Genomic DNA, 19,933 nt, shown 5'->3' on the forward strand with positions numbered 1-19,933 from the left:
CAACTGATAGCGGGTACGAGCCACACAACAGTAAATTCATAAGGGCAACAACAAAAATGACATTTGCTACTTTCCCCTGCTGCTCTGAGATTAAACACCAAACAGTCCTCTTTGTTCGAGGCCAGTGTCTACACACGCTTGGGACTGGACTAATTTGCCAGTGTCATGGAAGACACCATCTTCTGTGGGGGGGTTTATCGTTAATTTGAGAGGAGCAGGACCTTTTCAAGTGCTGCTGTGGTAAATATCCTCAAAATGGTGCTCCTGCAGCAGGGCCATTTATCTGCATACACAAGTGCTGACCGTTCAGTGTATACTCTTCTCTAACCACACATCTGATTTCCCCTTCTCCTCAGCTCTAGAGATTTTCATTCCAGAGGGGCAGTTCTTCCACCAAGCACAAGGAGATCCAGAAAAATCACCTCCAGGTAGTGTAGCTATGAATCCTGCCTTGACTGACTGGGTTAGGAATTAAGCTGCAGCCTTTTAACAGAGCAGGGTAAAGCATTTCAAGTGTGCATATACTTGGACTCTGTGCTAAGTTCCCAAGAGCTGTTGGAGTCTGGTTTATCTATTTGTCTCTAAAGGGACACTGTCAAGTCAAGTGTAGCCCAAAATTCAGAGCTGGTGAAAATAAGCTTTTACCAAACCTCAGAACATTAGAAATGTGCATTTCAATCCTACGGAACCAGTTTATTTGAACCAACACTCCAAATGGAAGTGGCTAATCTGCTTTCCCGGCAGAAAGAAATGCAGGAAATAAACGGCGCAGTGAGAAAAAATTAAATGAGATTTTAAAAATTTTCATTTTTAAACCAGTTTTAGAATATCATTTGTAACATTGCTAAGGCTTTTTTTTTTTTTTTAACCTGGACGGTGTCCCTTTTCAATTATTCTTCTCTTCCAAAGACATATCAGAGTGGCTGTGGTATAGAAATAGTGGTTTTGTTATAAATTTTAAAAAAATAATAAAATATAACAGCAGCAGCACTAGCAACAACTTATCATACGTTTACATGGCACCTTTCACGCTGAAGGACCCCAAAGGGCTTTATAAATTTAAACAGACATACAAACCACATGCACTGGGAACACGTCCTCCACGACTAAAATATAGTTAATTCTGGACATGAAGAGCGGCTTTTGAAGAGTATACCGTAGAAATAAGAGATGGCAAAGACCATTTAAAGAGCCCTCTCCCCTGAGAGAGGATGGATCCAATATTAAATTGATACCGCTGAATAATCTGTATTTTTGTTTATCGGGTTTGTAACGTGCTTTGGGATCATTTGAAATTAAAGGTGCTTTAATAATATACCTACACATTTAAATCACAGTGGTCACAGCTCAGCAAAGTAATACAACATTTGAAGTTAGGAGGTGAAGAATACTTTATCCAGTTGCAACTGCAGAGGGGACATGTGTAGTAGCTATAATTACTGGTGTTAAAAAACACGTCATGACCCTAGATTGAACCCAGAAGTCACAAATATACTGGACTGGAACCTCGGTGACACCAATTTTACAACAGCTGAGGATCTGGCCCACTAAGTTTTGAGTGAGCTGAGCATACTTAGAGAATTAACCCTACACACCTTCATCGTTGTTTGTTGTAAAACCCATCAATTCTTTAAAAGAAAAATGATGACTGGTGTAGAGAAACTAGATAAGGAAATGTTGTTTACTACTTCTCATAACACAAGAACTAGGGTCACCAAATGAAATTAATAGGCAGCAGGTTTAGAACAAATAAAAGGAAGTATTTCTTCACACAACGCACGGTCAAGCTGTGGAACTCCTTGCCAGAGGATGTTGTGAAGGCCAAGACCATAACAGGGTTCAAAAAAGAACTAGATAAATTCACGGAAGATAGGTCCATCAATGGCTATTAGCCAGGATGGGCAGGAATGGTGTCCCTAGCCTCTGTTTGCCTGAAGCTGGGAATGAGCGACAGGGGGTGGATCACTTGATGATTATCTGTTCTGTTCAGTCCCTCTGGGGCTCCTGGCACTGGCCACTATCGGAAGACAGGATACTGGGCTAGATGGACCCTTGCTCTGACCCAGTAGGGCCATTCTTATGTTCTTATGTTAAGTGGTTTAAAAAAGATACTATACACCCACACTAAATGCTGTAGATGTAAATAAAAAATATTCTATGCAAACACACAAGACTCGTCTCATCTGGTTTTCCTCCCACATTGGATGACAGTAAATAAAAATGATCATGAATTTGATAAAATAACTCAGTGCCCCCTTTTTATAAATAAATAAATAAATAAATAAATAAATAATGGAGATCTCCTATCTCCTAGAACTGGAAGGGACCTTGAAAGGTCATCGAGTCCAGCCCCCTGCCTTCACTAGCAGGACCAAGTACTGATTTTGCCCCAGATCCCTAAGTGGCCCCCTCAAGGATTGAACTCACAACCCTGGGTTTAGCAGGCCAATGCTCAAACCACTGAGCTATCCCTCCCCCAAAGGTCCATAAACACACACATTAGATATTAGCTGACTGGATCACTGATATGCCAATAATACAGTCTAGACATACCTAGTCGCTCTGCCAGACGACTGTAGATTGGGTCCACTCGTCTCATTGTTTTCACCAAATCTTTCCTGCGGAATTTGATTTCTACTGTCCCTTCTGCCTCCAGAACTCCTCCTCTGATCAGTGATGAGAAAAGAGAAAGGAAAGGCACTTTCAGATCATCAGATAAGGAAAAACACAAAATGGATCGGCACAATTTGTCGTCTAGAAAGTATTTAGAAAAAGAGAAAAAGAAAGACGCGTAGCTATTATTTACCTAACCCCAAACAGAATGTGCATAGGATGTACATGAGGCTTTATAGAACCATATCAATCTAGTACTATTTGATGCAATTTGGTACTAATAAATAACATTTGGAACTCCTGGAGCTCCTTTCAACTTAAGCTCCAAAAGCTCTTGTAGGTGAGTTTTATGAAAATGACTTGACAAAAAAAAATAAATTCTCATTACAGAAGCTACCTGCTTCCCAGGTCGAAGACACATGATTTGGAATCTAGGTTTGACAATGAAGACAGAAACTATTTTACTTTCAAGTGCAAAAGAATGAGAGAAGGGAAAAGAAAGGTCAGTGGAGAGGCTCTAAGGAGTGATGGTTGGGGGAGATGCATCATTCTGATTGTACAGCAGAGCTTCAGCATGGATATGATCACAGACCGTACTTGCACAACAAGCTTTTGCAGTCCAACAACAGGTCACTAAGCTACACACTGTTATGCAAAAGTCCTCAATTCTCAAGTCCAGCAAAGCTGCAGAAGCGGCAAGTCCACACTTGTACTGGCACCATAGGATATAGCCACTGAAGGGGCATACGCACCTTTGCATGTCATTACTCAGAATGTGTTCTCAGCGTGCACAGCTGTCAGTGCAAGATACAGTTGGGAACACACTATTGGAAATACACTCTCCTAGAAATTGCTGCAATCGATTCCATATGCTGCAGGGTTATGAGCTAAGTGGTACAAAAAACTCAGAGGTTCTGGCTTGCAGGGGTTTGTGAGAATCTTTTCAATGTCAGGTTATGTCGGGTGGAAGCGAATTAAGGGCACAACTGCTCCTGTAAAACAGAGTGACGATAAAGGGCCATTGTTGTTGGAGATGTCCTTTTAAGTGGGATTCTCAGAGAGGCACTAACAGGTGTGGTACATTAACATGTGCACAGGGATTAAATCATAATGATGATGATTCAAACACTTTTTATTCTATAGATCTTCCATCCTGGGATCTCAAGGCCCTTTACAAACAATAATTAGTTATGCCTCGTGACACATCTGTGAAGCATGTTACAGAGAGGAAAACTGAAGTAGAGATAGGTTAAATGACTTGTCCAAGGTCACAGAGAGAGTCTGTGGCATTGTCAGAAACAGACCCAAACTCCTTGGTCCCAGTCCTAGACTACAAGACCATCTAATAGCCTCATTTTCAGAATTGCCTGAGTGGGATGGAATGGTTGGAGAACAAAATGAGTTTGAGGATCCAAACTGGAGCCAACACAACATCTACCTGGAGGTCTCTGAGGGATCCCAACTGGGGCCAATGTACCATCTACCAGGAGGTCTCTGCCTTGCCTTTTCGTAACAAACACGCTGAAGGGGTGTTTGCCCAATCCTTGTCTGCACTAACAAGAGCTCTCATTGTCCTGAGCATCCTGACCTTTCACATTTTAAAGAGGGAAAAGCTAGATAGAGCGATAACCCCCTTCTAAGTTCTGAGATGCAAAGTACAGAAAATGTAATTCTTCTAACTCTAGATACAGAGGAGAAGCCTGTGGCCAAGTGACAGTGGTTTCCCCTGTGTGACCATTCCACTTGTTCTTACACAGCAGGAGAAATAGGCCGCCTGGCAATTCTTCATGGAGGCCAATGCGTCACCACTGAGGGGAAGGGAGTGTTCAACAGAGCCCCTTAAGGGTGTCCTAAATTAGCCATCTCAACTATGGCAACTGCTCTAAACAAAAAGGAAGGGGCTTCTTCCAAGTCACACATCCCAAGTCAGCCAAAGCGGATTAACTTTTGGGACTGAATTAAAATGGTGCCACATCCCCTACTCCAGTACACGATGCACCTGGGGATAAGCTGGTTATTTGGTGTGAGGGGAATGACTTAGCCGGTGAATAAGCAGAAAGAGCAATGCTCACCCATCTCTAATACAATGGGTAACCGGTCTGGTTGCATGCATACTAAAAAGGAGGAGAAAAGTTGCAAGGTGAAGTGCAACTGCCCCCACTTTTGTGAGTGGAACCCAGAGAGATACATCTGGGGAATTGTGTAACAGGGGTCACATCAGAATAATAATGTTGTTTTCACCTTCAGATGTTAGTCTATTTTCCCATCTGCCTGGCTATTTTCAGATCATATGGCTGACCGGATCAAATAGATTAAAAACAGAAATCTAACATGGTCAGGATCTCTCAAGTGTTTGAACTGCTTTGCTGTTCCTTTCTGTAGCATAACCTCACCTCTGTCCTCCTTCCCTTGACTGCTCCACGTCAAACTCCTCTGATAAGAGCACAGCACTATGCCCTCATAGTTTATCCTGTTTATATTAGTCCTTGGTAGGCAGGATTGTTACACTCCTCCAAATCAGCCAGTGTCGTCATCATTTTTTTCCCCCTCTTCAGAGGCTGGAGGGCTTGTTTTTAAAAATTCACTTCCAATTGTTCATAATTTTACACCCAGGAATAACAAATACCATGGGTACATTTACGCATGTTGCATTTTATAGACATGTGAGTGATAGCTACATCATTGCCTGTTCAGAGATCTAAGTATTTCAAAACGCAGCAGCGCTTATTTGTGCTTGCCAAATTGTACCCAGTTATTTCAAAGTGAAAAATGGTGGGTGCAAAAATCAGATGGTAAGTTGAAGCCTTTATGCCAAAATGCTTTACAAACATTAACTAATGAGGTCCCACACAACCCCCTGGAGGCAGGTAAAGGTAAGGGCCTTGACCAAGGTGAGGGAGTCAATGGCTGAGTCAAGAACAGAACTCAACAGTCCTTACTCCTAGTCTCTTGCGCTAACCACTAGACAACAGTCCCTTCTTTGGTACAGCCAGAAAGCAAACCAATCCCTCTCCTTTATGTACATAAGAACGTAAGACAAGCACACAAGACCTGCTTTACTACAACAAAGCAATGGCTTACTTAGTCTGGTATTCTTGTCTTGGAGCAGTACAATATACAGAAAGGAGTCAAGCTAAGTGAGTTCCTTTACCTGCTGTCTGGGTCTGCGTACATCTCCATGTGTCGGGGATTAATGGTGGGATCAATCACGACCCAGGATCCTCCTCTCAGCTCGGCTTGGGGCGGGATGTACACAAGCACTGGCTGTCTATATTCTCTTAGGCCATCCACAATGTAGGCACCAAACTTCAGCACCTGGTCATACATGTCTGGGAAAAGGACACAGTAGTTTAAGTTCTTTATCCTCAATCTTAGGCAAATAAAAAAAAACCACTCAGCATTTCTATTGCTGGATTCCTAAGCAGCTCCCCTCAGTACCACCCTACAAGCGCTTCTAGGCATTACCTGGACTTTAAGGGAAGCCATTAGGTTTGCAAAACTGGACTGGAGTATTTGCAAAAAGGCAATTTTTTGGAGACATCCAAACCTCTTCCCTGTCCCCGGCGAAGAACCAGGAGGATAGACATTCTCATGTTATAAGAGCACTTCTGCTTCCAGGTTCAGCAGCTCCAGTCTGGAGCTTGAGATTTGCTTCATTCCTATTGCATCCAAATAAGTTCATAGAACCTTATTCTGGGCCACCTGCTTGACATACTCCAGTCTCATAATGAGCCCTACAAAAGGATCTACCCCCAGGGTATCCTACTGAAGAAGTCAAGGGGTATTTCTGGGTGCTCGGCAATTCTGAAATTCAGGCCGGATAGATGCCTAAATACAAACTTAGGTGCCTAACTTTAGGTCCCCAAGTTTGAAAAGTTTTCCATATACTTTTATTCACATAAAAATCTAGTGAGTGAGCGTGTGTGGGGGGCAGCACAAAGGGCTATAAATACTTTGCATGTCACCATAACGAGTGCAGTTAATTCTTTTTCTCAGGTGTGAAAACTATTTTCCTCCTTTCCTTAAATCAAGAACAGCTGAAGGGATTTTGCTGAAACTTAATAATAATTGCACCGTCGCGTAGAAACTGTCAGCCCCAAAGGTGATTTAAAAGAAAGTAACAAATATGACATGATAGGAGTTTAGCATGGAAACAATTAAGCAGCCTCAAGTGCATACATTGTTACATACTCCATTATATATAGAATCGCTGACTCAAATATGTTAGAGATGGAAAATACCTACTAGGCTCATCCAGTCCTTCTCTTTGTCAAGGGAGTACATTTTCCAGGGCTTTGTAAAGCTTTGATTTGGAAGTCCCAAACTTGTAGATTTCCCCCACTTCCTTAGAGAGACCATTCAACAGCCTAACAGATAATCTTGTCAGGAATTTTTGCATGGTATTCAGCATGCGTTTTCCCTTTGTTAAGTTCAGACCATTACTCCCTGCATCATACTACATAATCTCTGCCCCTTCTTGGTGCATGAATCCTTTAAATATTTGTAGACTCCTCAGTTGTTGCTTAGGTAACCTACAAATACTCATCTCTTTCAAATATTTTCCTCCTAATACAGTCCCTTCAAGCCCTTTGATCATTTTTGTTGCTCTTCTCTGAACTCCTTCCAATTGATCAATAACTCTGCAATGTCATGATACCCCAAAATAACTAGTATTCCAGGTGTGTTTGCACTAGAGCAATAAAACAAGGGTGTTTTCCTCTCTGCTCCATGACACGATGCCTTGACGTGCCAAAATCATACTGGCCTTTTGTAATAGTCATATAAAAGGCTATATACGTCCACCCATCTTAGGACTTATATAAGCCCCATTACCACAGCATCTGAATCACCTCACCACCTTTTCATGTATTTATCCTTGTAAGAACCTTGTGAGGTAGAGAAGCACCATTTTACAAAGGGGAACTGAGGCAGAGAAACAATGAGTGATTTGCCTAAGGTCACGCAGGAAGCTTGTGGGAGAGCAAGGAACTGAACCCAGGGACTCACAAGTACCAGATTAGCACCTTCACCACTGGGCCTCTGGGGTTAGAGTTCATAGAGTTCATTCTCTGAAAACCCTAGACAAATAGTTTAAAATCCTTTAAGAAAGTCCAAACAATGCTGAAGAGAAGAATGATCTATTTCCTGCTGATATACATGTGAATATATATAAATGCTAAATACAGCGGATGGGGAACAAAACCAAACAATACTCCAAATTCTTCATTTGTCCAGAGAAAAGAAAAGAGACACCTCAAAAGGAGTGACAAATTTATTACTAATTACACAATTATTTTATTATGTAGTGCTAGTAATAAACCACTTGAAGTACTTTCAGCTAATTCTAGTGTTAAGAAAATAATTGCTTGATTCAAATTATTTTAACTGAATTAATTCTTCACTAGACATTTTTTACTGGTGCTACATAATAAAAGGATTGTGTAATTAGCAATTCATTTTTCACCCCTGCCAAGAGTATATATTTTACTTGGAGTAAGTGTGGGGGCAGACAAGTGCCACTTGTTTGGATTGGGGAGGTGGAAGAGGAATGGGGAGACAGAGGGAAAGAGAGCGCTGTATGCGCACTGAGGAGGGACTATGTGAAAGGTCTCATTTAGGGCTTGACTGAACTTGCCTCACTGAAGTCAGTGGGAGTTTTGCTGCTCTGAATGGGAGCAGGATCAGGCCTTTAAACCACCCAGAGGCATTGCCTTCAGAACAAAGGTTCTTTCTTTGTCTCTCCCTTTTCGGGCCCATGCATTAAGCATATGAAATGCAAGAGCACTCACTTCCCCTGCAACTGCCTAGCAGCCTTAACTTGATATTGCTTACATCAAGGACCCACTGGCCTGCATCTCCTGCACACCCAAAACTCCCACTGAGATAACCTGATGCAATCCTTGGGCATGCAAAATTCCCACTGAAGTCAATGGATCCAGCACGAAGCATACAAAACTCCCTCTGATTCAATCGGCTTGACGCCCTTGTGCAGCCACACTTCCACTGAAGTACTGGGAGTTTGGGGTGCACGATCTGGCCCTAAATGCTACCTGTTTTGTTTTTAATGACAATTGTTTTTAACAATGATCTAAAGAACACCCGAAACGTTCCACTAATGTCAGCTTCATGGCTTCTTTGTACCTGATCAGATGGGAAGGGAGCCATTGTGCTTCTTTCACATACACTGGAATATTTCAAATGTTTGTCAAGACTCTGGATGGTAAGGAATGGAAGAAACTGACACATCACATCGTCATTCTGTTTGCTGGAATGTCACATCCGTGCTCCCCTTTAAAAAAGCCCTCTTGACTCTTCCCCGACAAATTGCGTATAAATAATCTAGAACCCATCACTGTATATTTAGAGTAGGGATTATTTTTTCCAATGTGCACTACTTTGCACTTATCAACATTGAATTTCATCTGCCATTTTTATTGTCCAGTCACCCAGTTTTGTGCGATCCCCCTGTAACCGCCCACAGTCTTCTTTGAACGTAACTATCTGGAATACATTTTGTATCGTCTGCAAACTTTGCCACTGTTCACCCCCTTTTTCCAGATCATTTATGATTATGGTGAACAGCACTGGTCCCAGTACAGCTCCTTGGGGGATGCCGCTGTTCACATCTCTCCATTGTGAAAACTGACCATTTTTTCCTACCCTTTGTTTTCTATCTTTCATCCAATTACTGATCATGCAAGGACCTTTCCTCTGATCCCATGGCTACTTAGTTCCCTTAAGAGTCTTCGGTGAGGGACCTTGTCAAAGGCTTTCTGAAAATCCAGGAACACTATATTGACTAGATCACCCTTATCCACGTGCTTGTTGACTCCCTCAAAGAATTTTAATAGATTGGTGAGGTATGACTTCCCTTTACAAAAGCTATGCTCGAGTCAGGAGTGCACGATCTGGTCCTCCAGTGCTATAATATAATCACTGTGATGCCTTGTACAAGTCAACTGAAATCAATGGAAGTTTCTATACTATAGAGCCAATTCACAGCAGGGGAAACTGAGGCATAATTTACGTGATTACAAAAAATGGTTACCCAGACTCTCTCATATATGTAACAATAAAAAAGCTTTGCGCTTCTATAGCACCCTTCATCCTAAAGCCCTTTGCAAACATACTTAGCTAAGCAAAACAACATCATTGTGAAATAGGTATTGTTATAATACCTATTTTACTGATGGTGAAAGTGAAATAACAGAATTGCTGAAGGTCATTCAAAATGCAGTGAAGAGAATCCAGGAATACTGATTCCTAGTCCCCTGGTCTAGCCACTAGAAAACACATGCTCCCTGTAGTATATTAATATTGTATTTGAGTATGAAAGTACAGAACATTTACCACACTGTGATAAATACCTTTATTGTGGTATTTGCCGTATTCTGTATTGTTAGAATGGGAAATACTGCACTGAATTTAACTACTGCAGATGCTAAATGGTGCCATATTTTAATGGTGCCCGCAGTTCTGTGTTTTCACTGTTTGGGCAGTCCTAGTGCCTTGGCAGGGCAGAGATTTTAAAAACAGTTATTACTGTAACTAACATACTGAATATGGTTTAAAAAGTTATCATGGCAAAGAGCAAGAGACTAGCCACCTTTAAGAACTAAATGATTGCACAACTGTGTTCAAAAATACAGATATTTATGCTGAGTATATGAGCAAAGTCAATTAAACCTGGAATTCCTCAGTTTGTCTTTTTAAATTGCCTTTTTGTACATTTGAACATAAATAAAGACGACCCGAGCAAACTGGGAAAAAAATTAAAATGAATGGAACTTCCTGGCCAGATTTCACTCCAATATTAATTCAAACCTGGGAATCACAAGCACTTGAAAAGCAGAGTGTCGATTGGAAATGCTTACAGACCTTTCAGAAGAGCAGTGCTGTTTGTTATGCAGCATGATATTCTGTCCATGTAACATGCACTTTCACAGTCAATATCTATGTGTTTACCTGCAGTGTGTGTCTGCATCTACTGTATACAGATATAAAATCTGCCAGAAACTGTTATCATTACACTGTATGGGTAAATATTGGCAGCCAGATGCATCAAGCATGCTAGAAAGGCTGCAGACAGCTTTTTTTCTTTCTATAATGACGGGCAGTATGCCCTACTCCCTCAAAGCTGGAACAGATCTCATCAGCTTGGCTGGATTACCAGATAGGACCTTAAGGTAAACACCAAGCATACATCGGCTGCATACACATAATGTACCTCATAAACCCATTACATATAGGCAGTGCTGTATTTCAACATCCAGGTAATCAGAGATTTAAAATGGCCTTTTCATTCTGGTTGAAGTTTTCAATATGATTTTTTTTATTGTTATTTATAACTGGTCCCAGGAAAAAATAATAAGTGTAACATGAAAAACCAACCGAGAGTGACCCTGTAGCACCAGCAGTGATGCAGTTTAATATCACTGGGATTTGCATCCTATCAAACTATTCATGCTGAGTCTGAGACCCTGGTGCTAATTTCTAGTAAATTTCACGCTTGATGTCTCACTGTTGTGGGTCATTGTCGGTTCGTCTAAATAAACTGCTTCCAAATGGCTCCTCCATCTAAATATTCAAGCCAGTTTTTATAATTTAATTTTGCATTATGCTGAATAGCCTTCCGGCCAGATAGCGCTCGTTGGGGAAACCACCAATACCACTGTGATATGCCTTTATTTATTTTATTTATTTATTTTACTGCTTGAATTAGACCTCCTAGGCTGACTAGTAAAGAGGTTCCCCCCTCCCCCCCCAACTAATGTCAATTTTCAGCATAGCAAGAGCTGTCTCTAATCTTTTCCTACTCATTACACACAATTTTGGAGTCATTTTACCCACAGTGCAGTCGGCTCCTGGCAGTGTGTTTGTGTGCACTGAGGGGTGGCATAATTGTTTATTTTCCCTCCCTGCATAATCCCCAGCTAGCATTGAAACCAAAACTGCAAACAACTCCCCAAGGGATGTCGAAACTGACAAGAGAGGCTGAGACTTTCTACCAGGTCCTTTTACATGAGATAATATGGAGAAAACATCCTGACCCGTATGTAAATCAAAATGGCTCTATTCTTCACCCTCCTCCCCTGTGCTGTTCTTGCCTCCTCCAAGCTTATTTGTAGTAATAATAAGTGATATGCAAATAAAAATACTGGCACTTTCGCTATATGGCTCCACAGCCCTGTCCTGGAGTTCTGATTCCAAAGCAAAATTCAGTTTTCAAGGGACATGACTAACAAAGGACAAGTCCTCGAAGAGCATGGGAAGCGGACACAACAGCAACAACTTAGTCAGACTACATTCTATAGCTTCTTCTAGGAGAGGATCTCAGCACACTTTACAAGCATTAAAGAATTAAATCTCATAGCAATAGTAGAGAAACTGAGATACACGGATGTCAAGGTTGCATAGCAAAGTGGCAGAGATGGGACTAGAACTCAGATCTATTGAGGCCCATCATCTTGCGTTGTGAGCAGAGACCAGGTTTCCTCTCTGGAAGATATCCTCATTCTCGGAGTATTCTGCAAACCAAACGGTGTTCTTTTCCTGTCATGCTAAAGAGACTAGCAGGCCCAATAAAACATCTTCATAATGCCAGTCTTTCTAGACTAGGGATTTTTACTCTGTCAGCGGCACTGTAACTTTTCTTCTAGGTGTTTGTCAAGTGCCATGTACATGTAAAGTGCTGTCATCTTCTACTTATTTAAATGTTATAGCACCTTCCTGGCACTTCACAACATTTAAAATAGTAATATCTGATCCAAAATTCCAACAGATGGAATATTAACGGAGCAGCTTTATATTGTTCAATCCACACGAGTGGCCCCCATTGCCTGCAGAGTCAATTTGGAGACGACCCTTGATACGACAATAATACAATATGAAATGATCAATGACAAAGTTACCTGCATGGCATGTAACACTGTTGGCTAACCCAGCCCCATACCAAAGCTGTGAGGATCTTTCCAAGCACTAGGAGTTTCCCAAGATTAGGGTTTAATTGGTCCAGGTTAGAAGCTGTAAATTCTGTTAGCAACTAAGCGGCTGTTAAAATCCAATTACCCGTTTTCAGTGCTGCTGATCTGGGCAATTCCTATAACTGTTTAAGAGGGTATGCGTACAAATAACGCAGTGTTGTTTACTCTCAACAGAAAAAACGGTTCCTCACCTTCTCATAGCTGTTGTTCTTCGAGATGTGTTGTTCATGTCCATTCCAATTAGGTGACTCCCAAGCTTCAGTTCTGGAGGCGGGGCCAGAGTTGACTACTGATTGGAGTACTGCTCTACCGAAGGCCGCATTGTCTCTGGCCTGCCGGGTGATCGCATAATGTACTGTGAATGTGTGTATGGAGGACCACGTCGCCGCTCTGCAGATTTCCTGGGTGGGAACCCGCACCAGGAATACCCCCGAGGAAGCCTGCGCTCCGGTGGAGTGCGCCATGCACTCCCGGATGCAGGACGTGATCCACGACGAAATTCGTTGGGAGGAGACTGTCTGCCACAGCTACAAAGAGTTGAAGAGACTTCTGGAACGGCTTCGTTCTCTCGACATAGAAGGCTCGTGCTCTGCGAATATCCAATGAGCCCAGCCTCTGCTCCCTCCTGCTTGAATGCGGTTTAGGATAGAACACTGGGAGGAAAATGTCCTGGTTGATGTGGAATTGGGAAACCACCTTCGGGAGGAAAGCTGGGTGTGGTCTGAGCTGAATCCTGTCCTTACAGAACAGAGTGTAGGGAGCCTCTGATGTTAGGGCCTTGAGCTCAGACACCCTCCTGGCTGAGGTTATCACTACCAGAAACACCACCTTGTAAGAGAGACAGAGCATGGAGCATGTCACCAGTGGTTCAAAGGGCAGCCCTGTCAATCTAGAAAGGACCAGATTGAGGTCCCAGGCTGGGACCAGCTGTCGGACGTGCGGGTATAGCCTGTCGAGACCCTTGAGGAAACGGCTAACTGCAGGGTTGGCAAAAAACCGACCGGGTCTCGGCACCTGGATGGAAGGCCGAGATAGCAGCCAAGTGAACCCTTATTGATGACATGGACAGCCCCTGCTGCGTAAGGTGGAGAAGGTAGCCTAATGGTATAGAAGCGAGAGTGGGTGACAAACTGTGTTGTGTTGATCAGATTGAGAACGTCTTCCACTTGGCTAGGTAGGTAACCCTGGTGGAGGGCTTTCTACTCCAAGGAGGACTTGTCTGACCAGGTCTGAACAGGAAAGCTCCATTAGATTCAGCCGTGGAGCATCCATGCCGTGAGGTGTAGTGACTCGAGGTTCGGGTGCTGGCGACGACCATGATCCTGGATCAATAAATCCGGGAAGAGCAGCAAGGTGACTGGGGCTTCCATGGACATTTGCAGGAGTGATGTGTACCAGTGCTGGCGGGGCCAGGCTGGAGCTATAATATCACTGAAGCTTGTTCCCTCCGTATCTCGAGGAGAACCTTGTAAACGAGCAGAATGGGTGGGAACGCATAAAGGAGATAGTCTCCCCATGGCAGAAAGAATGCGACCGCGATGGAAACCAGACTGACTCAGGAAGAGCAAAACTGCTGACACTTCCTGTTGCGCCGTGTGGCGAACAGGTCTATCTGGGGAAATCCCTACCGATGAAAGATGGAGTTCGCGATATCCGGGCATAAGGACCACTCGTGGCCGTGGAATCACCTGCTGAGATAGTCCGCCAACTCATTCTGTACCCCTGGAAAGTACGATGATTGCAGGTGTATTGAATGCTCTATGCAGAAGTCCCACAACATGAGGGCTTCCTGGTACAGGGGAGAGGAGCGTGTACCCCCGTTTGTTGATATAGAACATCGCCGTGGTGTTGTCTGTCATCACTGATACACATTTCTCTGATAAGTGGGTACGGAAAGTCTGGCATGCCAGGCGCACCACTCTCAGCTCTTTGACATCGATGTGGAGAGTGAGCTCTGCCTGAGACAAGAGGCCTTGAGTCCTGAGGTTCCCCAGATGTGTTCCCCAGCCCAGAGCTGATGCGTCCGTCACTAGGGAGAGAGACGGCTGAGGGCTGGAGAAGGGAACCCCCGCACATACTACCTGTGGGTCAAGCCACCACAGGAGGGAGTCGAGAACCTGGCGGGGCAGGGTTACAACCCTGTCCAAATTGTCCCGGGATGGCCAATACACCGAAGCTAGCCATGACTGAAGAGGCCAAAGTCGGAGTCTGGCATGCTGCACCACATAGGTACAGGCTGCCATGTGTCCTAGAAGTTTCAGGCAGTTCCTTACTGTAGTGGTGGGGAACTGCCTGAGACCTTGAAACATGTTACCAAGGGCTTGGAACCTCGCCTCTGGGAGGTACGCCCTGGCCCGGGTCAAGTCCAGCACCGCCCATATAAATTCTATCTGCTGAACTGGAGACGTTGATTTCCCCTCGTTCAGAAGGCGGCCCAGATTGTAGAACGTCACTCTGACGAAGATGACCTGTGCCTCCACTTTAGCTCTGGAACAGCCCTTGATGAGCCAGTCGCCGAGGTCTGGGAACACGACTGCCGTGCACGTGGTGAACACTTGAGGTGCCGCGGACAGGCCGAACGAGAGGACTGTGAACTGATAGTGGCTGTTGTTCACCACAAACCTGAGGTATTTTCTGTGGGGCAGAGTTATTGCTATGTGAAAGTACGCGCCCTTCAAGTCAAGGGCAGCATACCAGTCTCCTGGATGCAATGAAGGGATGATGGAGGCCAAAGAGACCAAGCGGAACTTGAGCTTCTTCATGAACTTGTTGAGTTCTTGCAGGTCTAGGATGGGCCTGAGCCCACGTTTGGCTTTTGGTATTAGGAAATACCGGGAATAGAAGCCCTTGCTCTTCTGCTCCCGAGAAACCTCTTCCACTGCCCCTAGTGAAAGGAGCGAGTGCACCTCCTGTATAAGGAGTTGCTCATGAGAGGAGTCCCTGAAGAGGGACAGGGAAGGGGGATGGAAGGGCGGGAGGGCACAGAATTGGATGGAGTACCCCCTCTCTACCATGCGGAGCACCGAGCGGTCCGAAGTGATACGGGACCATGCAGGGTAGAAAGGGGATAGTCGGGACGAGAAGGTAAGGCAGGGTAGATCCAGTTCTTGTTCTGGTGCGCTGTCCTCGACCGCACCTTCAAAAAGGTCAGTTTGGGGCCGGGAGGTGATTTGGATTGGCCAGAGCCCTGGCCCGAGGACGGCTTCGGCCTTTTCCTGCCACTCCTATTCCTCCTCCGGGAACCGCCCTGTTGGTTCTGTTGTTGGTAGAACCTATCTCCTAGAACTGGAAGGGACCTTGAAAGGTCATCGAGTCCAGCCCCCTGCCTTCACTAGCAGGACTAAGTACTGATTTTGCCCCAGATCCCTAAGTGGCCCCCTCAAGGATTGAACTCACAACCCTGGGTTTAGCAGGCCAATGCTCAAACCACTGAGCTATCCCTCCCCCGCGGAGGAGATTGTGGTTTGAAAGGTTTCTGCTGCATGGCGGGAGTATGGGGGCCCAGTATTTGAGGGTGGCTCTTGAGTCTTTTAGGCTATGAAGCCTTTTATCCGTCTTTTCGGAAAACAGAGTCACACCCTCAAAGGGGAGGTCCTGAATGGTCTACTGGGACCTCGTCTAGCAGACCTGAAACCTGGAGCCAAGAGCCCTCTCTCATGGCCATGCCTGTAGCCATCACCCTGGAGGCTGCATCAGCTCCATGTAGTGCCGCCTGCAGGGAAGCTCGTGAGATGAGCTTGCCTTCCTCGACCAAGGCCGAGAACTCGGCACAGGAGTCTTGTGGCAGCAGCTTTGCAAATTTTGCCATTGCTCCACATGTATTATAGCAGTGCCTGCTAACAACAGCCTGCTGATTTAAATGCGGAGCTGCAACCCGCCCGTAGACTAAACCTTTCTACTGAAAAGGTCGAGTCTTTTCGCTTCCCTGTTCTTAGGAGAAGGTCCCTGATAACCCTGCCGCTCGCGCTGGTTAGCAGTGTCCACGACCAGGGAATCAGGCGGTGGGTGCGAGTACAGATGCTCATAACCCTTCAATGGCACAAAGTAGCGCTTTTCATTGTGCTTAGCTGTGGGGGGCAACGAGGCTGCGCTCTGCCATAACGTTTTGGTTGTGGCACATATAGTTTTGATGAGAGGGAGGGCAATGCGTGCGGGTCCAGAGGGCGCTAGGATGTCCAGCATGGGATTCGCATCTTCTATTACCTCCTCTGCCTGAATGTGCAGGCCCTGGGCAACTCGCAGCAGTAACTGCTGAAACACCCTGCTGTCCTCCAGAGCTGGGGCTATAGTGGTGCCTGCAGTGCTTCACCTGGCGAGGAGGAGGAAGAAGCCCCCATAAAGGGTGGCTGTTCCCTCCCCTCGGTGCCCACGGGGTCCCGTGACTCCTGGGGATCCCAGGCTGGAGCTGACCCGGACGGTGTCATGCCCATAGGTGCCAGGACGGAGGACACCCTGCTGGGCCTGCAGGCGGCACTGCAGGTGTCACTGCCGATGCATGCACCGATGTTAATGTCGGTGCCAATGTCAGCGCCGTTGCTGGTGCCGCAGCCGACGGCATCGATGTATGCGGTGGTGGTGCCTCAATAGCTGGCTGCGGTGCCTGAGAGATCTCCTGGGCTGCAGGTCCCTGAGGCGGGGAAGGCAGAACGAAAGTAGCCGAGGCTACCGATGTTGCTGCCGAGTGCAACCGTTGGCTCTGATGGAAGGCCCAGGGTGTCCAGAAGGGCCAGTGTGCTGGGTTCTGCCACTGCGGGGGCCACAGGGCCAGGTAAGCTTGTCTCTCCCGCCGTGACCTGGAACCTCCTGCTCCTGGTGGTGCCAGGGCAATAGGAGTCGGACTCTGACTCCGAGGTCTCAGAGGAGGAAGACCACGGAGGAGCTGCACTGCGGGGCACCGAGAGCTAGGGGACTGGGCTCTTGTTCCCGAACGACTGGTGTCAGAGGGCTCTGTGGAGAAGGTGAGCGCCAGGACAGCATAGCCGGTTTCCCTCTTGACTGTACTGCAGGGCGGACCGGTGCTGTCGACACTGGCAGTAAGCCCCTCCTTGGAGGTGAGAACAGCGCCGTGAGGTGCAACAAGTCCTGAGCTGCATTAAACGCCTCCGGGGTCTATGGGAGCTGCAGCTGCTGACTCCTGAGGTCCAGCAAGCAGGGTGGGGCCGGATTCAACCGCCCTTCCGGGGCAGGAGTCAACACGGACCTCACAAGTGACATGGAGCAGTGGCCCAACTGGGGTCTCTCAGTCGCCAGCTCCTTAGATTTAGCCAGGGGAGAACAATCCCTCTCCGGCTTCTTTTTCTTCTGAGGCACTGGCGATTGAGACCGGCGCCTAGCCACCGAGTGGACGCGGGAGGAGCCACGACGGTGCCGAGTCTCTCAGGAAGAGTCCTTTCTCGGCACCGGTTTCCTGGATGACGGTGCCGGGGCGCTCCGCACTGAGGAGGAGGTGCTGGGTCCTGGGTCTGAATGGGGGTGAAGAGCCGCCTCCATGAGCCGCTGTTCCCTCTCTTTCAAAGTTCTGGGGCGGAACTCGCGGCAAATTCTGCAATGGTCCTTTTGGTGACCCTCACCTAGGCACCTTAAACATGCAGTGTGTGGATCACTTTTTGGCATGCGCTTAGCGCAGACTTCACACTTTTTGAACCCCGGTGACCGTGGCAAACCACGGCTCCAGGGATCAGAAGGGTGGGGAGGAAATCCCCAACAAACTTTAAATAATTAACTATAACAACAACTATTAATGACAGATAACAGAAAAGGCGCGTGCTAAAGCAAGGGCTATGGGATGTTCCAGCCACCGTCACTGGTGGTAAGAAGGAACTGAGGGGCTGGCGGGTCGACGGGGCTCTATATTGAGCACCATGAAGGCGCGACTCCAGGGGGCCCCCGGGTCGACCCGACGTGTGCTGCTATGGGAAAAAATTTCCGGCTGCCGTGCACGTGACGTGCGCACACACCTAACTGGAATGGACATGAACAAGCACTCGAAGAAGAACTTACATTCCAAGTTGCGCACTGCACACCCCAGGTTACTCCTGTTACCCTCCAGCTGCCTACAAATGACTAGATAGGAACAAACGAAGCCCTAAGAATCCCACTCTGTTGTCAGTCAAAGGAGATGCTGCCAGGTAAGACTTTCCTTTCCTCTCCCAGGCTGGAGAGCAGGCACAACTGGATTATTGGCCTGGCTGTGCAGAGCATCACTACTGGGGATGTACCCCCCTGTAGTAACCGGATTTGTTGTTTTAACTATTACACAAATATTCCAGCCTAGGAATCAAGATGCACGGAATCTAAAAGGGTCAATCTTCAGTAATGGGCACAGGGAGCTAAATGTAAACAACTCTATTATTGGAGACATGGCCAGCCTGAAAGCCATATTATCTAAACAAGTGTTTCTTTACCTGTGTATGACTCGCTCACAGTCTGTGCATCTCTTACCCTAGACAATGAAAATCAATGATGGCACTTCCAAGTTCTCAGCGCTGTAGCATTTGGGTTGCGAACACTTGATGGAAATTTGTCCTTGCTGTAAAACCCGTGTTTTCAAAGGAATTTAAAAGAACAACAGACGGAACATTTTTCTGTGGGTGCTGAGGGTTTGTTTTTATAAAATTAATTTTTTAGATAAAGTGGAGTTGTCACCTTACTAAGGGCTTGTCTACACTGGGGTTTCACACTGAGATAAACTGTGTCAGCACAAGTCATGGATAACCTGGACACGGATTGTCTGCACCAGTGGCTTGCACAAATGCAGCTATATTGGTGTAAAAAAATCCAGTGCAGACAAAGCCCAGGAGTCAGACCCAGTGTAGACAAGGCCTATGAGCCTAGAACCCACAGCAACGCACCTTTAAGAACCACTTATAAAGAAAACCGGAAGGAAATGCCACCTCCTAAGCAAAGAATGTTCAAAAGAAGCCTTGCCAGCCAGAGGAGACGGAGGTGCAAAGCCTCAACGAGGCAGTTCTAAAATGGGCTATAGCTGATTTTATCCCCCAGATTTAAAGGGCCAGCTACCAGCGAAGACCATGCGTGGAAACTGCAGAGTTCTGGTGACCACACAGCAAAAGTGACGGAAGCTTTCTTTGAGGTTAGTAAAAGGGGCTAAATTTCTCAATTATTTTAGAACCAAGGGGTTTGGCTGTCAGACACCTTGAGGTTTTCCCAGGCAAATCCATGGAGTTTCATGTATTTGGGATAATTATGCCCTGGTGTTGGCTTTGCTATGGTTTCATATTTAACTAACAAAAATTCCAACCATGTCACCTGACTCCATTACATACGGTTCCATTTTGTGGGGTAGAATCATAACTGTGTTTATAACCTGGCTGAAA

The 19,933-nt window shown here is 45.8% G+C and overlaps 1 protein-coding gene across 3 annotated transcripts in view; it reads right to left on the reverse strand.

Annotated features, from left to right (window-relative positions):
* Positions 1 to 19,933, reverse strand: part of ACACA (acetyl-CoA carboxylase alpha) — a 183,284-nt gene that overhangs the window by 29,160 nt on the left and 134,191 nt on the right. For all 3 annotated transcript variants that reach the window (XM_065418240.1, XM_065418238.1, XM_065418237.1), the window contains 2 exons: positions 5,765 to 5,942; positions 2,554 to 2,666 (listed from right to left, as the gene is read on the reverse strand). In XM_065418240.1, the coding sequence (XP_065274312.1) occupies positions 2,554 to 2,666; positions 5,765 to 5,942 (291 nt within the window). The remainder of the gene's footprint in view (positions 1 to 2,553; positions 2,667 to 5,764; positions 5,943 to 19,933) is intronic.

This window comes from Emys orbicularis, chromosome 17, assembly GCF_028017835.1.
Source record: "Emys orbicularis isolate rEmyOrb1 chromosome 17, rEmyOrb1.hap1, whole genome shotgun sequence".
Classification (NCBI taxonomy): domain Eukaryota; kingdom Metazoa; phylum Chordata; order Testudines; family Emydidae; genus Emys; species Emys orbicularis.